General features: G+C 67.4%; 2 protein-coding genes across 3 annotated transcripts in view; both read left to right on the top strand.

The window, feature by feature from the left end:
* Positions 1–13,052, top strand: part of HMCN2 (hemicentin 2) — a 36,845-nt gene extending 23,793 nt beyond the window's left edge. The window contains 31 exon segments of the mRNA XM_068155988.1: positions 81–206; positions 2,819–2,849; positions 2,965–3,155; positions 3,251–3,332; positions 3,580–3,716; positions 3,836–4,013; positions 4,231–4,378; positions 4,686–4,813; positions 4,914–5,070; positions 5,181–5,302; positions 5,476–5,640; positions 5,737–5,844; positions 5,942–6,076; positions 6,359–6,493; positions 6,586–6,776; positions 7,262–7,475; positions 7,640–7,774; positions 7,849–8,039; positions 8,135–8,216; positions 8,357–8,626; positions 9,604–9,753; positions 9,922–10,059; positions 10,246–10,367; positions 10,459–10,696; positions 10,828–10,890; positions 10,980–11,108; positions 11,191–11,357; positions 11,359–11,506; positions 11,610–11,729; positions 11,966–12,092; positions 12,216–13,052. Of these exon segments, the coding sequence (XP_068012089.1) occupies positions 81–206; positions 2,819–2,849; positions 2,965–3,155; positions 3,251–3,332; positions 3,580–3,716; positions 3,836–4,013; positions 4,231–4,378; positions 4,686–4,813; positions 4,914–5,070; positions 5,181–5,302; positions 5,476–5,640; positions 5,737–5,844; positions 5,942–6,076; positions 6,359–6,493; positions 6,586–6,776; positions 7,262–7,475; positions 7,640–7,774; positions 7,849–8,039; positions 8,135–8,216; positions 8,357–8,626; positions 9,604–9,753; positions 9,922–10,059; positions 10,246–10,367; positions 10,459–10,696; positions 10,828–10,890; positions 10,980–11,108; positions 11,191–11,357; positions 11,359–11,506; positions 11,610–11,729; positions 11,966–12,092; positions 12,216–12,552 (4,665 nt within the window). The 3' untranslated portion in view covers positions 12,553–13,052.
* A 676-nt stretch (positions 13,053–13,728) lies between these two features.
* ASS1 (argininosuccinate synthase 1) overlaps positions 13,729–19,703 on the top strand; it is a 30,890-nt gene continuing 24,915 nt past the window's right edge. The window contains exons 1-5 of one of the 2 annotated variants that reach the window (XM_068156004.1): positions 13,729–13,801; positions 16,515–16,626; positions 17,075–17,143; positions 17,395–17,583; positions 19,475–19,531. In XM_068156004.1, the coding sequence (XP_068012105.1) occupies positions 13,749–13,801; positions 16,515–16,626; positions 17,075–17,143; positions 17,395–17,583; positions 19,475–19,531 (480 nt within the window). In that variant the 5' untranslated portion in view covers positions 13,729–13,748. Of the gene's footprint in view, positions 13,802–15,213; positions 15,557–16,514; positions 16,627–17,074; positions 17,144–17,394; positions 17,584–19,474; positions 19,532–19,703 lie in introns of those variants that run through there. The other variant, XM_068156005.1, reaches the window with a different exon arrangement.

Raw genomic sequence — 19,703 nt, 5'->3', positions numbered from 1 at the left:
GGCACCAGGGTCCCCCCGGGAGCCTCAGCAGCTCCCTGGCTCAGGACAGACCTCGGTGAGGCTCTGCTGCCCTCTTGCAGGTGGCCATGGTGGGGGCAGGTGATGCTGGCAGCTACACGTGCGTGGCAGAGAACCCAGCTGGCTCTGCAGAGAAGCACTTTGCCCTCACTGTGCAGGGTGAGGCATCCCCAGGGACCCTTCCCTGGGCCACTGGCTTACCCTCCTCTCCCTCCTCTTCCTCCTTCTTTGCCAGCTGCAGTCTCCTGTGGCTGGCTCTGTCCCCCCATGCACGTCACACTCACCCTGTGGGGGGCTGGCACCAATCCCTGCTCCTACCCCCCAGCACCAATCCCTGCTCCTCATCTTCCTCCTCAGAGCCCCCTGGCACCCAGGACCCGCAGCTGGAGATGCTTGATGCTGAGGTGGGCACCTCCCTCATCCTGACCTGCCAGGTCACTGGTGTGCCAGCCCCCACTGTCACCTGGCTGAAGGATGGGAGCCTGCTGGGTATGTGCACAGCCAGGGCACCCTCCCTGCTCTGAGCTCCAGACCCGGGTCCTGGGGCTGGGACGGGAGGGATGGGGCAGCCTGGCTGGGGAGGGGGCAGTGGGGGAGTGCTGCTGCAGCCCCCATCTCCCCCACCTCTTCACAGAGAGCAGCCCAGAGCAGGGCCTGGTGTCTGGGGGGGAGCAGCTCCACCTCAGCCCCCTGCAGCCCTCCCACCAGGGCCAATACACCTGCCTGGCACGGGGGGCAGGGGCTGAGACCCGCAAGGACTTCGTGGTGCTGGTGCGAGGTAGAGCTTCCCTGGGGGAGGGGTCCCCCCCTGTGGGCTCTCCTTGGAGAGGAGCCTTCTTCTCCATCCCTTTTTCTCCCTCTCCCTTCTTTTTTCCCCTCCCACTCCTCTTTCTCAGCCCCCCTCTTTTCCTGGCACAGTGGCACCCCAGATTGCCAGCGCGGGGGTCCCCAGTGAGCTCAGCGTGCTGGAGGGCGGAGGGGTGAGGCTGGAGTGCCAGGCAGAGGGGCAGCCCACCCCCCAGATTTCCTGGCTGAAGGATGGGCAGCCCCTGGGGCTGCAGCCCTCTTCACACCCCCGGTGAGTCTGGGGTCAGGGGGGACCAGCCCGTGGTGATGGCTCAGCCTCATCCCCACAAGGCTCAGGTTGCAGCAGGGCAGGTTCAGGTTGGACATGAGGATAAATTTCTTCCCCTTGAGGCTTGTCCAGGCCTGGCCCAGGCTGCCCAGGGCAGTGGTGGAGTCTTCATCCCTGGGGGGGTTCAAAGCTGTGGAGATGTGGTGCTGAGGGCCATGGCTTGGTGGTGCCCTGGCCCTGCTGCGGTGAGGGTTGATGACCTTAAAGGTCTCTTCCAACCAAAGCAGCTCCACAGCTCTGTGCTTCTCCTCACTGTTTGCTGAGGGACATCAGCCTGAGCTAGGCCCTGATGTCCTCCTGGGTAATGCTGCAGCCTGGCACGGGCACTGCCACCCTGGCAGGGTCCCACCTGCTGCCCTGGTCCTGCAGCACAGCCCCAAACCTGCAGCTTGGCTTGCAACTGAGCATCTCTGCCGCGGGGGCACCTCAGGGATGGGCACAAAGGCCACTACCCTCCTCTCCCTGTGCAGGATGTCCCTGGATGGCAGCTCCCTGCTCCTGCAGGGTCTGCAGGCTGCTGACTCGGGGGCTTACACCTGCCTGGCACGGAGCAGCGCGGGCCAGGACGTGAGGCTGCACATGCTGAGCGTGCTGGGTGAGCAGGGCTGGCACCCGTGGGGCAGTGACAGGGCCACCCAGCCCTGACAGCCCTGTCACCCCCTCTGCCCCCTCCTCCAGTCCCCCCTTCCATCGAGAGCGGCGCTGCTGGCTCGGAGGTGGTCCGAGCTGTCCTGTCCGCGGTGCTGACCCTGCGGTGCCAGGCGCGGGGGTCCCCTCCGCTGCAGCTGAGCTGGCAGAAGGATGGTCTGCCCCTGCCCCTGTCCCCCCGTGTCACCCTGCTCCTGGCTGGCCGCCTCCTGCGGTAAGAAACGACCCCGGAGCGCTGCCTGCCCGCGGGTGCTGGGGCTGGCACCCAGCTTTGGTGCCAGGGTGGGCACGGCTGCCCCCCAAGGTGGCTGCCTGTCAGCGTGGAGACCTTGGGGGGCAGAGGGGGACCCGGAGCTGATGTCCCCTCCCCGTGCCCCGTTCCGTGGGTAGGATCTCTCAGGCACAGCTCTCTGATGCTGGGCTCTACACCTGCATCGTGTCCAGCCGGGCAGGGGTGGCCAACCGCAGCTTCATCCTGCAGATCCAGGGTACGGGGGGGCCTGGGGGCAGCAGGGCCAGGGGCACCTGGGCACTCATTCTGCTGCTGGTGTGCCTTGCAGCGTGGTCTCTAAGCTGGGTCCTGAGCTGCTGGGGTGGGCTTGGAGAGGCTGGAGCAGGGCAGCACCAGCTGAAAGCGGCCCCAGAGCATCCTGCAGGGAGGCTGAGCCACCTTTGGGTGCCCTCAGGACACCAGGGAGCTGCTAAAGCCACCCGCAGTGCCCGGGGACCTGACCGTGCCCCCACAGCCTGACCAGAGAACTGCCCCCCCCCCCAGTGCCCCCTGCCCTGGAGAGCCCGGAGAGCAGCGAGGAGCAGATGGTGCCCGAGGGCTCGGACGTCACTTTCACCTGCGAGGCCACCGGGTCCCCAGCCCCGGCGGTGACCTGGCTGAAGGACGGCCAGCCCCTGGCATGGCAGAACAACCGGGTGCCCAGCAGCCCGCGGCTCAGCCTGCCGGCCGTGGGGCCGGCTGACACAGGGGTCTACTCCTGCCTGGTGGCCAACGAGGTGGGGGAGGCCAGCAAAGCCTTCCCGCTCCTGGTGACCGGTGAGTGACCCTCCCGGGGGGGCAGGCAGGGCAGAGGGGCCAGTTCTGGGGGAGCACAGAGGGGGTGAACCCCCTTCACACCCCCCCCCATCCCCCCTCACTGTGTGCCTCGCAGAGCCCCCTCGTGTGGAGGCTGCAGCCCACCCCACCGAGCTGTCCGTCGCTGAGGGCACCGAGCTGGCGCTGAGGTGCGTGGTGGGAGGGGTCCCTGTGCCCACTGTCACCTGGCAGAAGGACGGACGGCTGCTGGCAGGGCCCTGGCTCCTGGCAGGCAATGAGAGCACCTTCCGCATCGAGAGCACTAAGGTTGGGGCTCCTGTTCTTCCTCTCCCCCCCCCCCCCGGCGCTGCCCTCTCCCCCCCGGCGCTGCCCTCCCCCCCGTTTCCCCTCTGCCCCTGCAGGTGGCCGACGCTGGGCTCTACACCTGCCTGGCCGCCAGCCCCGCGGGGGAGGACAGCAGAAGCTTCCACGTCAGCATCCAAGGTAGAGTGACCCCAGAGGTGCGGCACGGAGGGGTGGAGGAGCTCTGGGGGGGAACCGTGGAGCTGGAGCACCCCCTGCATCCCCCCTGGCATTGCTGGGAGCAGGGTGAGGAGGGCAGTGGGGGCTGAGACCCTCCAGAGAGCGGAGGGTCCTGCAGAGCGAGGGACTGCGAGTGGCTAACAGGGACAGGTTTGGGGGTGCCCAACCCGTGTGGCACCCCCCGACTCCCCTGGCACGTGTGCCACAGCACCTCTCAGCCCCACGAGCATTGGAGATACCCCCAGGATCACCACCGTGGCAGGAGGGCAGCTCATCCTGGAGTGCCCTGAGGATGCCAGGATGCCCACCCACATTGAGTGGCACCAGGAGGGCTTCCCGTTGCAGGTAGGTGTGATGGCACCTGGGATGGTGCATGGGCACCTGGGGGGCACCTTCCCCAGCCCCATCAGGCTCGTGATGGGGTGATGAGGGCAGAGCTGCTGACAGGGGTCTGGGGGTGGCAGGAGGATGCCCGCAGGCAGGTCCTGGCCGAGGGACGCTTCCTGCAGATCCAGCCCGTGGTGCCAGCAGATGGTGGCAAGTACAGCTGCAGGGCCACCAGCCCCCTGGGGGCCACCAGTGCCCTGGGAGCCCCCAGCCCCCTGGGAGCGCCCAGCCTGCGTGCCCAGGTGGAGGTTCATGGTGAGTGCCACCCTGCCACGGGGCTTTGGTCACAGCAGGCAGCAGCTCCTCCTCTGTCCCCCCAGGGATGGGCAACGTTCTGGGGTGCCCTGTGGCTGGGGTGCCCCGTGGCTGGGGTACCAGGGAAGCAGGGCCGGGTGGTGCCCAGCCAGCACTGCTGCTCTGGGATGATGTCCTCCACCCCCTGAGCCCTGCCTCTGACTTTGTGCTGCCGCAGTGGCCCCGGAGATCCAGCCCGGCCCTGAGGAGATGAGGGCACTGCTGAACAGCTCGGTGGTGCTGCCATGCCCAGCACAGGGCTGGCCTCTGCCCCAGGTCACCTGGAGGAAGGATGGGTGGCTCCTGCCCCTTCCGGGGAGCAGCAGGTACAAGGCTTGGTGGGTTGGTGGCACCAAGAGGTGGCTTCTGTACTGTGCCACCCTCCACACCAGTCGGTGGTTTGGTGTCCCTGGAGTGGAGACAGCACTGTCCCCCCAGGAGGAGCTGTGTTCTGTCCCCACACCAGCTCAGAGGACACACTCCACACGGCTGCAGTGGCACCTGCCACCCACCTGCCACTCACCTGCCTCCCCCTGCCACCCCCCTGCCACCCCCTGCCACCCCCCTGCCACCTTCTCAGCCATCTCTCCCCACACAGAGCACCCACAGGGCTCCCTTGCTCTCCCTCCCCAGGCTGCAGCTCCTGCCAGGTGGCTCCTTGCAGATCGACCCTGTCCAGGTCCAGGACTCAGGCTACTACCTCTGCATGGCCTCCAGCCCTGCTGGCTCTGACAGACGTGGCCTGGACCTCCAGGTCCTGGGTGAGTGCAGGAGCCAGGTGGGTGCCCCCTGGGCAACCTGCTGCTGCTGTGCAGCTCTCGTGGGTGCAGCGATGTGCTCTGCCCTCTGCTCCTTCCACAGCCCCTCCTGCCATCACCCCTGGACCCTCCAACCTCACCCTGCTGGCTCAGCAGCCAGCCACGCTGGGCTGTGACACCTGGGGGTCCCCCAAGCCCCAGGTCAGGTGGGAGAAGGATGGGCACCCCCTGAACCCTCACCTGCCGCCTGGCACCTACAGGTACTTGCAGCATTTGCCCTCTGAGGGGTCCCACCCTAGGCCGGGGGCTGTCCCTCTTGCTGCCCACCGTGGGGCAGGGGCTGCCCCTGACACGTGCCCTGCCCATGCAGCTTGCAGCCCTCGGGGTCCCTGCTGATCTCCAGCCCCAGTGCCCGGGACCAGGGCTGGTTCCAGTGCGTGGCCACCAACGCCGCGGGGGAGGCTCGCAAGGTCTTCCTCGTGTCCGTCCTCGGTGAGCTCCTGGGGGCCGGGGGGCACCTTCCTGGCCTCTGCTGCGGGCTTGGGTCCCCTCTCAAGGACCAGGCAAGAGGGGAGCAAGAAATACCTGTGCCCATGTGTGTGGGCATGGGATCCCCTCCAGCCTTCACCACGTGGCCCTGCTCACCTCCCTCCTTCCCCACCCAGTGCCCCCCACCATCGCTGATGACCTCACTGAGGTGGTTGTCACCCCCTTGTCCCCTGCTGTCCTCACCTGCTACGCTTCTGGTGTGCCCCCCCCCACGGTGTGGTGGAGCAAGGATGGTGCTCAGCTGGGCAGCCGAGGAGGAGGCTACCGCGTCCTGCCCACAGGTATGGCACAGGGCCGTGTGCCCTGGCAAGCCTGAGCTTCCATGCCAGCCTCTTCCCATCCTCCCTCCTGCCTGCCCCTGCCTGCTCTCTTCCCAGGGGCCCTGGAGATCAGGCGGGCACTGCCTGCACACGCTGGGCACTACACCTGCACTGCCAGGAGCGCGGCTGGCACGGCCTGGAAGCACCTCCGGCTCACGGTGCAGGGTATGCAGGGCTCGTCCCGCTCCCGGGGGTGCCACCCCCTGCGCCTTGGTACAGCCTGGGGGAGCCTCGGTGGGCAGCATCTCCCTGCCACTCACAGAGCCCCCAGCCTTGAAGCCCCTGCCTGGCATGGTGATGGTGATGGTGAACGCCAGTGTGGTGCTGTCCTGCGAGGCCAGCGGCGTGCCCCGGCCAGAGCTCAGCTGGCACAAGGATGGTGTTGGCATCGCTGCAGGTGAGTGGCAGCCCACTGGATGCTGGCAGAGCACATGCTGCTTGCCAGCCTTTGCCTGGGGGGAGGTTTGGGTGCCATGGGCTTGCAGGTGCCCAGCAGGGTGCTGGGTGGCACTATGTGTGGGTGCTCCTGGTTCCAGCCTGGCATCCGAGGTGAGTTGTTCCCCAGACACTTCCCAGCAAGGGGCACTCAGCAGAGGGAGCAATCCCTGTGCCTCGTGCATCTGTGCCCTGGCACGGCTGTGCTGCCCATCCTGCCCTTCATTGCTGCCCATCCCTGCAGGGCCTGGACTGAAGGTGCTCCCCAATGGGCAGCTCCACCTCCTCCAAGCCTCCCTGGGGGACGCGGGCACCTACCTGTGCGTGGCACACAACCCCGCGGGCACCGCTGCAGGGAGGACCAGGCTGATCGTGCAAGGTAATGCCCCGGTGCCCACCTCATCCTCACCACCTCGCAGTGGCACAGGGCTGCCCGGATGCCAGCGTGCCCCTGTCCCCTGCCCCGTGCAGTGCCCCCTGTCATCGCGGCGGGCCCGGCGGCGCTGGCTGCCCTGCAGGGGCTGGAGGTGCTGCTGCCCTGTGCCGCCCGCGGCGTGCCCGAGCCCCGCGTGTCCTGGAGCCGGGAAGGAGCCCCTGTGCGGGGGGCTGGGGGCAAGGCCACCCTCCTGCCCTCCGGGGAGCTGCTGCTGCGGGACGTCCAGGTGAGCGCCGACCCCCCCCGCAGCCCAGCGCTTGCCGGGGAGCCAGAGGCTGCTGCTGGGGGGAAGCAAAGCCCGGGGGGGGTTCTGCTCCCTGCCGCGGCTGGGCTGGGGCTGGCAGGGCGAGCTGCCACCTTGCCAGCTTGTGCTCTGGCTGCCGTCAGAAGCACCTGGTACAGGGAGGGCTCTCTGCAGCCCTTGGGGTCAGGGCAGTGCTGCCAGGGAATCAGAGGGGTAGGGGCTGGAAGGGACCTCTGGAGGTTGGGTCCAACCCCCCCCTGCAGCGCAGGATCACGCAGGGCAGGTCACACGGGGACGAGTCCGGGTGGGGCTGGAAAGCCTCCAGAGGAGACTCCACAACCTCCCCGGGCAGCCTGCTCCGTGGGCTGGCAAATGGATGCCCAGCAGCCGTAGCCCAGCGAGCCAGGGCTGGAGCTGGACCCCAGCCCTAGGCTGTCCTCCTCTCCCCCTCCCCTCTGCCGGCGCAGGAAGGGGACGCTGGGAGCTACTCCTGCACCGCCGTGAACTCGGCTGGCAGGGCCAGCCGGCAGCTCTCCCTCTCCGTCCACACCCTGCCCACCTTCACCCACCTGCCCACCGACGTCACCCTGCGCCGGGGGGAGAGGCTGGAGCTGCTCTGTGCCGCCGCGGGCACCCCCCCGCCCCGCATCTCCTGGACGGCCGACGGGCAGCTCCTCACCGGTGCGTGGGCAGCCCTGTGCCCGGGCAAGGGGCAGGGGGTGCTGAGCTGGGAGGGAGGGCACGGCCCTGGGGCCCTCCCAGCCCTTGCAGCACCGCTCAGGGGCCGTGAGGCGCTGCCTGGGGGGCTAGAACCGGACTTGATTTGGGGGGGTTGCACCCCACAGGTGGTGTCCTGGGCCACAGTGGCCACAGCATCCTGCAGCGCCAGGCAGCCACCCAGGCTGACAGTGGCACCTACGTCTGCCAGGCTGAGAACAGTGCTGGTGCCATCAGGGCTGCTGCCTTTGTCTCTGTCACAGGTAGGTGCCACAGAGGGGGGCAACAGGGGTGCCCAACCACTCCCCCTCCTCTGCCACCCATCTCCCTTTCCCAGAGCCACCCACCATACAGGGGGACTCCAGCACCTATCAAGTGGAGTACCCCGGGGGCGATGCCCTCCTTGACTGTGCTGCCCATGGCCACCCTGTGCCCCTCATCCGCTGGAGCAAGGATGGGGTGCCAGTGGTGGCTGGTGGGCACCGGCGCCAGCTGCTGAATGGCTCCCTGGCCATCCATGCTGTGGGGGTGAGTAGAGCCCGGGGGGTGTGGGGGTGCTGTCCCCTTTTGGGGACACTCCAGGGCAGAGTTAAGCATCGTGCTAATGCCATTGGCACTGCCAGGGCACTGACGTGGGGCACTACCGGTGTGTGGCGGAGAACGACGCGGGCACAGCAGCAAAGGTTATCAGCCTGGCCCTGCAGAGTGAGTGCTGCCCCGCTCTGAGCCCTCCCTCTGAGGGCCATGCCACTCCCCAGCCCCCCCAGCCCACCCCCAACCCCTGGGGGACAGCCCCAGCCTCCCTGGGATGCTGTGGTGCTGCCCACCCCCCTCTGCCCACCCAGGTGCCCCCACGGTGAGGGTGACGCCGGCAGCCTTGGCAGTCCGAGCTGGGCAGAGGGTGCTGCTGCACTGTGCCGTGGCAGGGGAGCCCACCCCCTCCGTGGAGTGGCAGCAGGATGGGCAGCCCCTGCCCGAGAGCCCCCGTGCCCACGTCCTGCCCAATGCCACGCTGCTCCTGCCCGCTGCCAGCCCCCGGGACGCTGGCAGCTACTCCTGCCTCGCCCACAATGCCCTGGGCTCAGCCATTGCCCATGTCTCCCTGGCTGTCCAAGGTGGGTGTCTGTGCCAGGGCCATCACCCCTGGGCTGAGACATCCTCCATGGGGCTGGTCTCTTGTCCCTGGTGCCAGGTGGCAGGAGGAGAGGCAGTGGCCTGAAACTGTGCCAGGGGAGGCTTAGGTTGGAAAGGAGGAAAAACTTCTGCACTGCAGGAGTGGTCAGGGACTGGCACAGGCTGCCCAGGGAGGTGGTGGAGTCCCCAGTCCTGGAGGTGTTCAGGAGCCCTGTGGCCATGGCACCTGGTGCCCTGGCTTGGTGCCCATGGTGGTGCTGGGCTGTGGTTGGACTGGGTGACCTTGGAGGCCTTTCCCAGCCCAAACAGCTCCCTGGCTGGCTTCAGTGCTCTGGAGGGGCATCGCCTTGCCTGCCCTGACTCGTGCCCTGGTTTGCCCTCTCCTGCCCCTCCCGAGGTCTGAGCCCAGACCAACGTCAGGCAGCAGCCGCTGCGTGCCAGCCTCTGCCCCTGCTCACCTCCCCTCTCCTCTCCCTTCCTGCCTGTGCCGCCTGTGATCCAATTCCCGTTCCCGCGGGGCTCTGTCGCCCGCCCAGGCACTTCCTCTCCTGCTGCCCCCCGGGGAGCAGCGGCCAGACCCCGGCAGCACGGAGGAAGCGCCGGGTGCCCTGCGTGCCCCCTGCACGGCTGCTGGCATCTGGCTGCCAGGCACGGCAGAGGAGGAGGAGGAGGAAATCAATCCTGGGAATGCGGCCAGGAGCAGGGAGGAGTTGGCACAGAGCAGGGGCTGGGTGGTGTCGGTGCCCATTGCTGAGCTCAAGCCAGGGGGTCCCAATCGTGGTGTGCCCTGGTGAGGTGGCACCTTGATGCCAGCACCCCTGGGGGCTTTGGGGGCTTGCCCACCTTGCTCTGGTTGCCTTCCCCCCCAGACACTCAGATTTGTCTTGGTGCACAAAGGGTGGAGAGGGGAGGTGGGGAAGCAACCCCAGCATCACTGCCCCTGTCCCTTGTGCCCCAGGGGAGCCAGGCCGGGTGCAGGGCAGCCTGCTTGGTGTTATCAATGCCCACGAGCTCGGTGCCACCAGCCTGGATGCCAGCGTGCTGGATGACCCTCGCTCCAGTGCCACCACCGTGCAGAGCAGCATTGGCAGTGTGCCACCTGCTGTAGGTAGGTAGCTGCCCCCCACCCTTGCCCCAGGATCAGGGGCAAAGATCTTCCCCCCTCAAACCCAAGCTGCACTCCACATCTGTGCTGTGCCCACGGATGAGGGGCGCTGGGGAGGGTTGTTGGCAGGGTGCTGGCTCTGTGGTGGCATCTTCTCTGCCTTGCCCCCAGGGCCGCTGATGCAGGTGCTGGTGGCCATCATGGCACCCATTTACTGGTCCTTGGCACCCGCCAGTGGGGATGCCCAGAGCGGCTTCCTGCTCTCTCGGGGCACCTTCAGGCACGAGTCACAGCTGGAGTTTGCCACAGGTGAGATGCCAGGGCCCCCAGGTGAGGGATGCCAGGGCACTCCCGGGGCTGCAGCACCTGGACCTGCCCCCCTCCCCTGTGCACCATCCCTGGGCACTCAGCCTGGCACTGGGCTGAGCCTCACAGCAGAGGTGGAGCTGTTTGGGGGTGCCATGGCTGCTGCTCACTACTGCCCACCCCTGCCAGGGGACCTCCTGCGGGTCACCCACCTCGCCCGGGGCACGGACGCCGCTGGTACCTTGCTGCTGGAAAGTGTGGTCAGGGGCTCGGTGCCAGCGGGCATCAGCGAGGCCACGCTGCAGGTGCTGGCACTGCCCCTCCTCTTCTCAGGGTCTTGACTCCCATACTGGGAGCCCTTGGTGGGGGTCCACAGCCTGACCCCTCCCCACCTCCCTGCAGGACTTCAGCGAGCGCTACGTGCAGACTGGCAGGGGGCAGCTCTCGGGGGACTCAGTGCAGAGCTTCCTGCAGGATGGGCACATCATCCGTGCCCACTGCAACCACACCATCCTGTACGACCCCCCCGCGGGCTCGCAGCCCCCCCTGGTGCGGCAGGTCCGGGCCAGCACCATCAGAGCTTCCTACGACCCAGCCTCGGAGCAGCTGCGCTTCCAGCTCCGTGCTGCGCTCGATGCAGGTAGCCAGGGCGTGCCAGGGGCGGGCATGGAGGTGCTGGCATCCCTTGCTGGTCCTGGGTGGCTGTGAGGGTGCGAAGGTCACGCCCCTGCGGTGCCCTGCCCCTTCCCATCACCTCTGCTTGGTCCCCAGGGGCTGATGGACGCCGGTGCCCACCGGGATTCACCGAGGGCCCTGAGCAGCTGTACTGCGTTGGTATGGACCCTCCCTGCGGGGGGCATGAGGGTGGTGGCACCTTCTGCGCAGTGCCACCTCACGGTGCCCCCCAACCCTCTGCTCCCCAGACGTCGATGAGTGTGCCGAGGGCTCCCACGCCTGCCGCTACAACCAGCGCTGCCAGAACCTGCCAGGGAGCTACCGCTGCGCCTGCCCGCCCGGCTACCACTCCCTGGGCACGGGCTGGCCCTGCCTGGGTACGAGCTGGGGTCTCGGGGGACACGTCCTTGGGTGCCAGGGCCCGCAGTCACTCCCCTGTCCCCCCTCTCTTTCCCCCAGACGTGAACGAGTGCCTGAACTTTCCTCCGCCCTGCGCCTTTGAGTGCCGCAACCTGCGGGGCTCCTACCGCTGCCTGTGCCCCCCGGGCAGGACCCTGCTGCCCGGCGGGCAGTGTGGCACAGCAGGGCCAGACGGAGAGGATACCACGGGCAGCCCTCGCCGGGACGCCCCCCCCGCGCCGGCTGGGGCCAAGCAGCCCCCCCCGGGCACGGTCCCTCTATGCCCAGCTGGCCCTGCGGCGCGTGGCAAAGGCTGCGGGTGCCCGGGGTGCCCCCTGCCCCCTGGGCTTCACCAGGAGGAACGGCAGCTGCACGGGTGAGTGTGCACCGGGGGAGGGCTTTGCAGGGAGCCTGGAGGGCAGCAGGGCGCTGGAGGGGACCGATGCTTCCCTGCCTGCCTTTGCTCATCTCATTCACAGACCTCGACGAGTGCCAGGTGCTGAGCCGGTGCCAGCACCAGTGCAGGAACAGCCTGGGCAGCTACCACTGCCTCTGCCCCGCTGGCTACCAGCTGCTGCCCGACGGGAAGACCTGCCATGGTCAGTGTGGGGGTGCTGGGGTCGTGCCCCTGCCCTGCCAGGATGCCTGAGTCCTTTGGGGGGTGAATGCCCTCCCTACAGAGCCCTGGGGGTGCCAGTCCTGGGGGATTCTGGCTGCCCCGGGGGGTGCCCGAGACCCCAGGCCGGGGGGGGAAGGTGTGGAGCTGGGATCCCCACCTCAGCCTGGGGCACATGGGAACCCCAGTGCCCTCTGACTGCCCCTTCTCTGCCCACAGATGTGGATGAGTGTGCAGAGGGCACGATCCAGTGTGGCTCCAGCCAGCTGTGCTTCAACACCCGGGGAGGTGCCCACTGCATGGATGTGCCCTGCCCGGCTGGGTACCAGAGAGGCTCCAGCCCTGGGTGAGTCCTGCGGTGGGGCAGGGGGCTGCCTGTCCTGCTGTGCTCTGTGGCACCACAGGCTCAGCTGCCCTGGCTGCCCCTGCCACCCTGCCATGCCCTCTGTGCCCCCCGGTTCTCCTGCAGGGTTTGTGTCGGTCGCTGCACCCCAGCCTGCGGCCCGGCCGGGCCCCCCACGCTGCGGTACCAGCTGCTCACCCTGCCCCTTGGCATCGCTGCCAGCCAGGACGTGGTGCACCTCACCCCGGGCACTGCCCTCCGCCACCGCCCCCTCTTCACGCTGCTGGAGCAGGAGCCTGGCAGCCCCTTTGCCCTCCGCACCGAGCGGGGCCGTGGTATCATCTCCACCCTGCGCCCCCTGCGGGAGCCTGGCACCCACCGCCTCACGGTGCAGGCGCTGGGCGGGCACCGGGCGCCCAGCGTCTTCCTGCTCATCATCTCTGTCTCGCCCTACCCCTACTGACACAGCCGAGGGACAGGAGGGGGCACAGGGTCACCTCTTCTCCTGTCCCTCACCACCACACCGCTGCGGGCAGGTGGCTCGGGGAGAGCTGAGCCTGCACGGCTCCTGTGCCCCCTGGGCACCTCCTTGGCCCCCAGCAGAGCCCCTGCTGCGCTGCCTTCACCTGGGGCCAGACCCTGACTCAGCAGGTCGCAGGGTGGGGGCCAGGTGTCCTGCCAGCCTCTCGCAATCTGCTGCTGTTGCAAGCCCCAAGTTGCACCAGCAGGCCCTGGAGCAAACAGCTCTGGGTGGCCTTGGCCACGACCAGCCCCTAGATAGGAGTGGGGGGAGGGATGAGCTGCACCCTCTGGAGTGCAGGATGTGACCTCTGGGCTGAGGAGGGCACAGGGCCCCCTGCCACTAAGTGTTTCTGAGAGTGACAGAGCCTGGTGTCCAGCTCCTGCTGCCCAGGCTGCTGGGGGGGCAGGCACAGGTATTTATTTCTGGGTTTGTCCCAAATAAAGGAGTTCTGTGCTCAAACACAGCCCTGCCTGCAGGCAGCAGCTTCCTTCAGCCTGGGGGGGCTCTGACTTCCCATGGCCCTGGGCCCCCTCCCTGCGTGACCCTGGACACTAGGAGGGACATTGTCTGGATGTGGTAACTCCAGAGGGCCAATGTCCAACACCTGAAGGTCTAATCCTGCCCCGGGCTTGGGTCCTTTGGTCAGCAAGAGCAGGATGAGACCTCTCTGCACAGTGCTGACTGGAGAGACAGAGGGTGCTGGCCTTGAGGACCTGAGCCCTTGTGTGCCCACATTTAGGCACCCAGGCGAGGGTGCTGGAGCTGGACCCCATTACTGCACCCATGGAGGGGCACTGAGATGCCCCCAGCCAGCCCCATCCTTTGGGCTAGGGGTTTCCTCTCCCTCAGAGCAAGCAGCTCTCTGGGGGCCCCCCGGGATGGGGAGCAGCCCTTGGTGCTCTGTGGGGGCTGGTGGGGAGGGCAGGAGTTGGGGGGACAGGGGTGGCAGCGCCCAGAGCAGTGGGCTGGGCACAGTCCCCATCCCCCTTCGGGGTGCAGCTGTCCCCCACCTCCCCTGTGCGGGCAGGCGGAGGCAGGGCCTGGCAGCGGCCGGCGCCGGCGGCGGGGACAGTCCCGCGGCAGCTCCGCCTGCCCACGCCCGGCTATAAGGGAGGAGGAGGAGAAGGAGGGGGAGGATGCTCCAGGCACCCGACCAGAGCACCGAGGGCAGCCGGATCCCAGGGAGCAGGTGAGAGAGGACGTGGCAGGGGGGTTGAAGGGGAAAGGGGGTTCTTTGCTTTGGGGGACCCCTCCCCACCTGCCCTGATGGACCAGGGGCCAGGGAAGGGCTTACAGGAGCAGGGCAGCAGGGTCCCAGCCCCTTCCCAGTGCCGGGAGGTGCGGGCTGCAGTCAAGACTCTTCTGCCTCACTTCGGGGTGTGGGGGGATCCAAGGGAGTCTCATCTCCCTGAGGGGTACCCTTGACTCCCCCTAAGGAGTGGAGCTGGGACCTTGGCTTTCACCACCCCCCTGCCCTCCTTGCTCTGGAGATGTTGGGGAGCAGGATGAGACCTCTACGAGGTCAGGAGCGATGCTGGGGCAAAGCCCAGCACCAGTGAGCCCCCCGCCCCATAGCTCTGCCGCAGGGACCCCAAGGGGCACTGCTGCCCTTGTGTCCCACCCGCGGGCAGCACTCACCGGGCCGGGGCCGCTCTGCCAGCCCGGCTGGCGCCGGCGCTTCCTCCTCTTACCAGTTTCAAGCTTTTTCCTCCTTCCCCCTTTTATTTTCTTCCTTTTCTTGGGTTTAAAACCAAAAGCGAAATGTTCCAGCGTGGCTCCAGCGCCAACCCTGCCCCAGCACCAACCCTGCCCCAGCACCAGCCCTGCCCCAGCTCACACGGAAACTGCTGCGGAGCAGCAACCGGGGCTGAGAAAGTCCCAACGCTGAGCTTTGTTTGCTCTGATTTATTGCTGCCCACCGCCAAAACTTCGGGGCTCTCCCTTCCTGGGCAGCGGGCCTGGCACCGGCCCAGCTTCCTGAGCTGGCAGCGCTGGTTGCCTCGCACCGCTGCGGGATGCGACCCCAGGGCAAGGTCCCTCGGGCAGGCTGCGGGCAGCAGGATGTGTCCGGGCAGGCACAAGTGGGAGGCATCTCCTCCAGCCTGCTGCCAGCGTGCCCGGGCTCGGAGGTGCTGTGCCAGCCTGGCAGCGATGCCAGGGGCCGCAGTGGGGATGGGCTTGGCGGGGAGGGATCAAGGAGGGGTTTTGCCCAGGGAGGAGCTGCAGGTGAAGCCTCGTGGCTCGGGCTGGGCTCCCTGGGCAGCCCTGGTGGCTTTCCCGTATGTGCCCTGCTGGGGAAGGGAAGGGAAGGGCAGAGCCCTCCCCGGGCAGGGGCCCAGCGCCACACCCCCGCGGGGCCCCCGGCACAGGGAAGTGCTGGGTGCTGCCCACGCAGGCAGCCTGATGGGCACGGGCAGGCCTGGGAGCCGCAGTGGGGGGTATGGCGCTGCCAGACCCCTTTGCTCTCCGGCGAGAAACCAGCAGCAGCAGGTCAGATCCTGCACCTGGGCCGGCTCCAAGCCATGCCCCGTGGGATGCTGGCCCCACACCGTGCTGGCAGTGCCCAGGGTGCCGGGGCGCACCCTGCTGAAGCCACATCCCACTTGGGAGGGGGCTGGGTGGGCCAGCCCGGGGCTCAGAGCCTTCCCCAGGAGCAGGATTGTGCTGACCTGGCAGCAGCAGCAGCAGGGAACTCGCCCAGGACGGGATCTGGCTGGCCCTGCTGCCCGCCTGCCCCGGCCAAGGGTCAGCTGGCATCGCCTCTTCCTGGGGCCCTGGGACTCACAGCCTGGCTGGGGACAGTGGGGACAGCCCTGAGCCTCTTCTGGTAGTGGGCTTCCCCCTTCCTCCCATCCCTCCCATCCCTCCCATCCCTCCCCTGACCTGCTGCATCCTGCACCAGCTCCTGAGTTCTTGGCTGCTCCTCAACATCCTTGGCAGAGGGGTGAGTGGCACTGAATGCCCACGCAGCTGCTTCGTGCTGGGGAGAGACAGGGCAGGGTAATTAGGACAAAAGCCTGATGAGCATTAATTAAGCTTGGGGCTGGGTTCTGGGGGCTGCTGCTGGGCACCCCAGTCCTGCACTGATCAAGCACCCAGCCGTGCTCAGGGCAAAGCTGGGGGGGTGGCTGTGCCACAGGGCTGTGCCACAGGGCTGCAGTGTGCTGGGTGGTGCCCAGGCGAGGCTGTGGGCTGCATCTCCACCGTGCCTGTGCCTGAGTCCCAGCTCCTAGCGGTGCAGGGTGCTCAGGAGCCTGGGACAGGCTGTGCCAGGGGTGCCAGGACAGAAGCTGCGTGGAGGGAAGGTAAGAGCCCAGTATTCCCCATGGCTGCCCTGGCATCTTCCCTCAACCAGCTGTCACCAGCTGCAGTAGTTGGCACATGGGCAAGGTGGTGTCCCTGGCTGGGGGCCACAGCCCAGACCTGGCCCTGGTGCCATGGCTTCTCCTCCTGCCCCAGGCCCTGCTCCTCACAGTCCCAGCAGGGCTCTTTGTCCAACAGATCCCTCCCGGTGCCGTGGTGAATCCCCTCCTGGTGCTCCTGGCAGAGGAGGAGGCTCAGCTAGAGCCAGGCTGAGCCATGGGAGTGCCCAGCGCCTGGTGCCAGCAGCTCCCACTGCCCAGCAACAGGAGCAGTGCTGGGAGCTTGTTCCTGCACCAGCAGCTCCCCTGCCTGCTCCTGGCCCCCAGGGCTTTGCTCCTCACCCCCTGGGTGCCCGTTCCTGGGAGAGGGTTGGCATTCCCACAGTGCCCCAGCCCAGCCCCCATCCCTGCCTGCCCCCAGCACCTGCCAGGACCACAGCAGCCCCGTGGGCACTTCAGGGAAGGTGGTGGCTGCAGCACCCCCGTGCTGGGCAGGGGCTGTGCCAGCGTGACCCCCACCCTGTCCCTTTGCTCTGCCAGTGCCATGGCTCAGCCCAAGGGCACCGTGGTGCTGGCCTACAGCGGGGGCCTCGACACCTCCTGCATCCTGGTGTGGCTGAAGGAGCAGGGCTACGACGTCATCGCCTACCTGGTGAGCCCATGCCGAGCCCTGCCACGGGGACCCCATCCTCGGGGGTGGGGGGCACGCTGGGCTGCGGGTCTGGGCTCCTGGTTGGGTGACAGGGGGGGTCCTGGTGTGTGTGTGGCCGTGGTGGTGACCTTGCCCTAGCTGGGCAACCATCGCCCAGTCTGGGTGCTGCCAGCCCTGCGTGGCACAGCCTGTCCCTGCCAGCAAATGACCCTCTGCTAATGAGGGTAGCACACGGGGGCAGAGCCACAGGGCTTGGCAGAGGGAGCTTTGGCCCTGGGGCATGGCATCCTGGGCAGGGAACTCGCCTCCTGCCCATCCTGGGTGGCCTCAAGCCCAGGCAGCGTGAGCAGTGCCAGGCCTCACGTGATGCCCTGTGCCAGCCTGGGCTTGCCCTGGGGTTTGTGCCCTCCTTTCAAACTCAGTCTTGGAGTTTTTTGCCTCCTTCCAGGCCAACATTGGGCAGAAGGAAGACTTTGAGGCAGCACGAAAGAAAGCGCTGGCCCTGGGGGCCAAGAAGGTAACAGCTGCCCCCTCCCACCCCCTCCTGGGTACCCAGAGGGCTCTGAGCTCCCCCTGCTCCCCACCACGGGGCTGAGCCCTGGGGTCTCACACCTGGGGCCCCCTCAGGAGGGGACAGTGCCAGGGAGGGATCCCTTCTCCGGGGACTTTGCACCAAAGCCTTTGGGCAGCACCCAGCCAGGGGAAGGGGCAGGGGCAGGGGCAGCCCCCAGCCCCTCTCCCATCACAGGGCTGCCTCCATCCCGGCAGGTTTACATCGAGGACGTCAGCAGGGAGTTCGTGGAGGAGTTCATCTGGCCGGCAGTGCAGGCTGGTGCCCTCTACGAGGAGCGGTACCTGCTGGGCACGGCGCTGGCACGGCCCTGCATCGCCCGCGGGCTGGTGGCGATCGCCCGGCGGGAGGGAGCCCAGCACGTCGCCCACGGGGCCACCGGCAAGGTGAGGGGGGTGAGGGGGACACGGGGGTGTGCTTGGGGGCTACTTGGTCAAGCTGTGGGCTCCAGGAGGGGTCCTCAGGGGTTTTTCTGTGGGGTGTGAGAATCCCACCCGTGTTTGGGGGCTGCCCTCTCAGTTCTGGGAGTTCTGTGCCCGGTTTTGGTTCCCTCTCCTCACCAGGCAGCCTGGGGGGGGGGGGCTCAGGTCACAGCTGAACCCCCACATTTTGGCAGCAGCTTGCCAGGGGCTGCCCAGGCTAAGACTTGCTGGGTCTGAGCCATCAGCGCCCCTGGGCGATTCAGGGCACCCGGGCAGGGTGCTGCTGTCTCGGTCCCTGTCCCCACCCATCCCCGTGGCTGGCGGCAGCAGGAAGGAGGATTTACCACTAGAGGCAGCCAGAGACCATGGAAAGGATGCTCGGAGCCAGCCCCTGCCCGGGGAGGGGAGATCCTGAACGGGAGTGGGACCGTGGGCCACCCCCTGGCACCTCCAGCCATGCCCAGCCGATTTGAGGACACCTGGGGCAGGGTGGCACTGTCACCAGAAAACTCTGTGGAACCCTTGGGTGCTGTGTGTGCCCCCAGGACCTGCTGGATGCTCCCTTCTCCCCATCCCACAGCACAGACTGTGCCCATCTCGGCCCAGGGCTGGGCGAGGTGCCCCCTGGAGGGGTCTGAGTTCAAGGGGCTCGATTTTAGGGGGCTGGGTTTGGATGTCCTCAGCTGTGGCCAAGACCCTGCTAGAAAGGGGATGTTAGCCAAGAGCTGGCCAAGGGGCAGGGTGGCACCAAGGCAGAGGGGCAGGTGGTGCTTTATGGCTGAGGTACCTCCTGCTCCTGCTGCAGTGGCTTCCCTGCACCCCTTCCCTGCACCCCTTCCCTGCCCACCTCACCCGTGCCCAGCAGCCCACTCTTGAAACCCCCTGCTCGGGGGTGCCCTGGAGTTGTGCACCCCCAAGGTGGTGATGTTCCCTCTGCTCCTGGGTGCCACCAGCACCACCCACCCCTGCTCCCAGGGGCACCCTCAGCTGCTGCCCAGGCTCTTCCCTCTCCCCAGAGCATTAAGCCGTGGGCAGAGGCAGGGACCGGCCGCGGGTAACTCGACCCCCGGCACTGCCCCGGCCCCGGCTGAGGCCACGGCGTGAAACGGAGCCATCTGCGGCGTCCCTCTGCGGTGTCCCCGCTGCTGCCGCGGCAGATGGACTTGCTTGGGGCCTGGGAGGGAAATGAGTGCTCGGGTGGCTGTCCCCAGCTCCCAGTAATAGTCCTGGGGGACTTCCCAGCCCGGCCGTAAGTGCATCCTCCAGGCTGGGGGCGAGGGGGGAGTCCCTACACCCCTTGGTGCTGGTGGAAAACAGGTTTGGGGGGGGCTGTTCCCCGGGAGGTGCCCAGTTTGCTCCTCATCAGCCCTTCCCTTCCTCATTAGCAGGGTCTCATCAGCACAGGCTCATTAAGATGAGGGCAGTTTAAGATCTATTTGGTTCTGAGCTGCTGCATCCTCCTGGACGCTTCCCACCCCCAACCTTGCGCTCTCCCTCCCTGTGTCCTCTGCTCTCTGCAGGGGGAAATGTCCAGGTCTGGGGGTGTTCTGCTTCAGATCTTAGGGCTGTTAGCCCAGGGGACCCCAGGGTCAGTCAGGCTCTCTTGGAGCCAGGAGTGAGCTGCAGCAGGTTTGCACACTCAGGAGCAGCAGGAGTCTGGCTTTGGGCTCAAACCAGCCACGATGAGGGACCACGAGTGACCCTGTGGGACAAAGCCAAGCCAGGTCCTGGCATCCATTACCCTCTCCTGCTGGGGGGAAGGAGGAGATGGATGCCCAGCTTCAGGTCTTGTGTTCCCACCCCCCAGCCCACCCAGGCGTGGGGGAGCCCTCAGCATCTTCCATTCCTCTTCCAGGGCAATGATCAGGTTCGGTTTGAGCTCACCTGCTATGCCCTGTGCCCTCAGATCAAGGTAAGGGATCCCAAACTCAGGGAGCACAGAACTGGTTCAGTTGGAAGAGACCTCTAAGGTCATCAGCCCCAAGCTTCCACCCAACACCACCATGGGCCCCAGGTGCCATGGCCACAGGGTTCAGGAACACCTCCATGGATGGGGACTCCACCACCTCCCTGGGCAGCCTGTG

Source organism: Melanerpes formicivorus, unplaced genomic scaffold (assembly GCF_026170545.1).
Source record: "Melanerpes formicivorus ecotype bairdi unplaced genomic scaffold, bMelFor1.0.p_v2 SCAF_33, whole genome shotgun sequence".
Classification (NCBI taxonomy): domain Eukaryota; kingdom Metazoa; phylum Chordata; class Aves; order Piciformes; family Picidae; genus Melanerpes; species Melanerpes formicivorus.
Note: the sequence above shows the minus strand (reverse complement) of the source record. Positions and strands in the feature narration are given on the sequence as shown.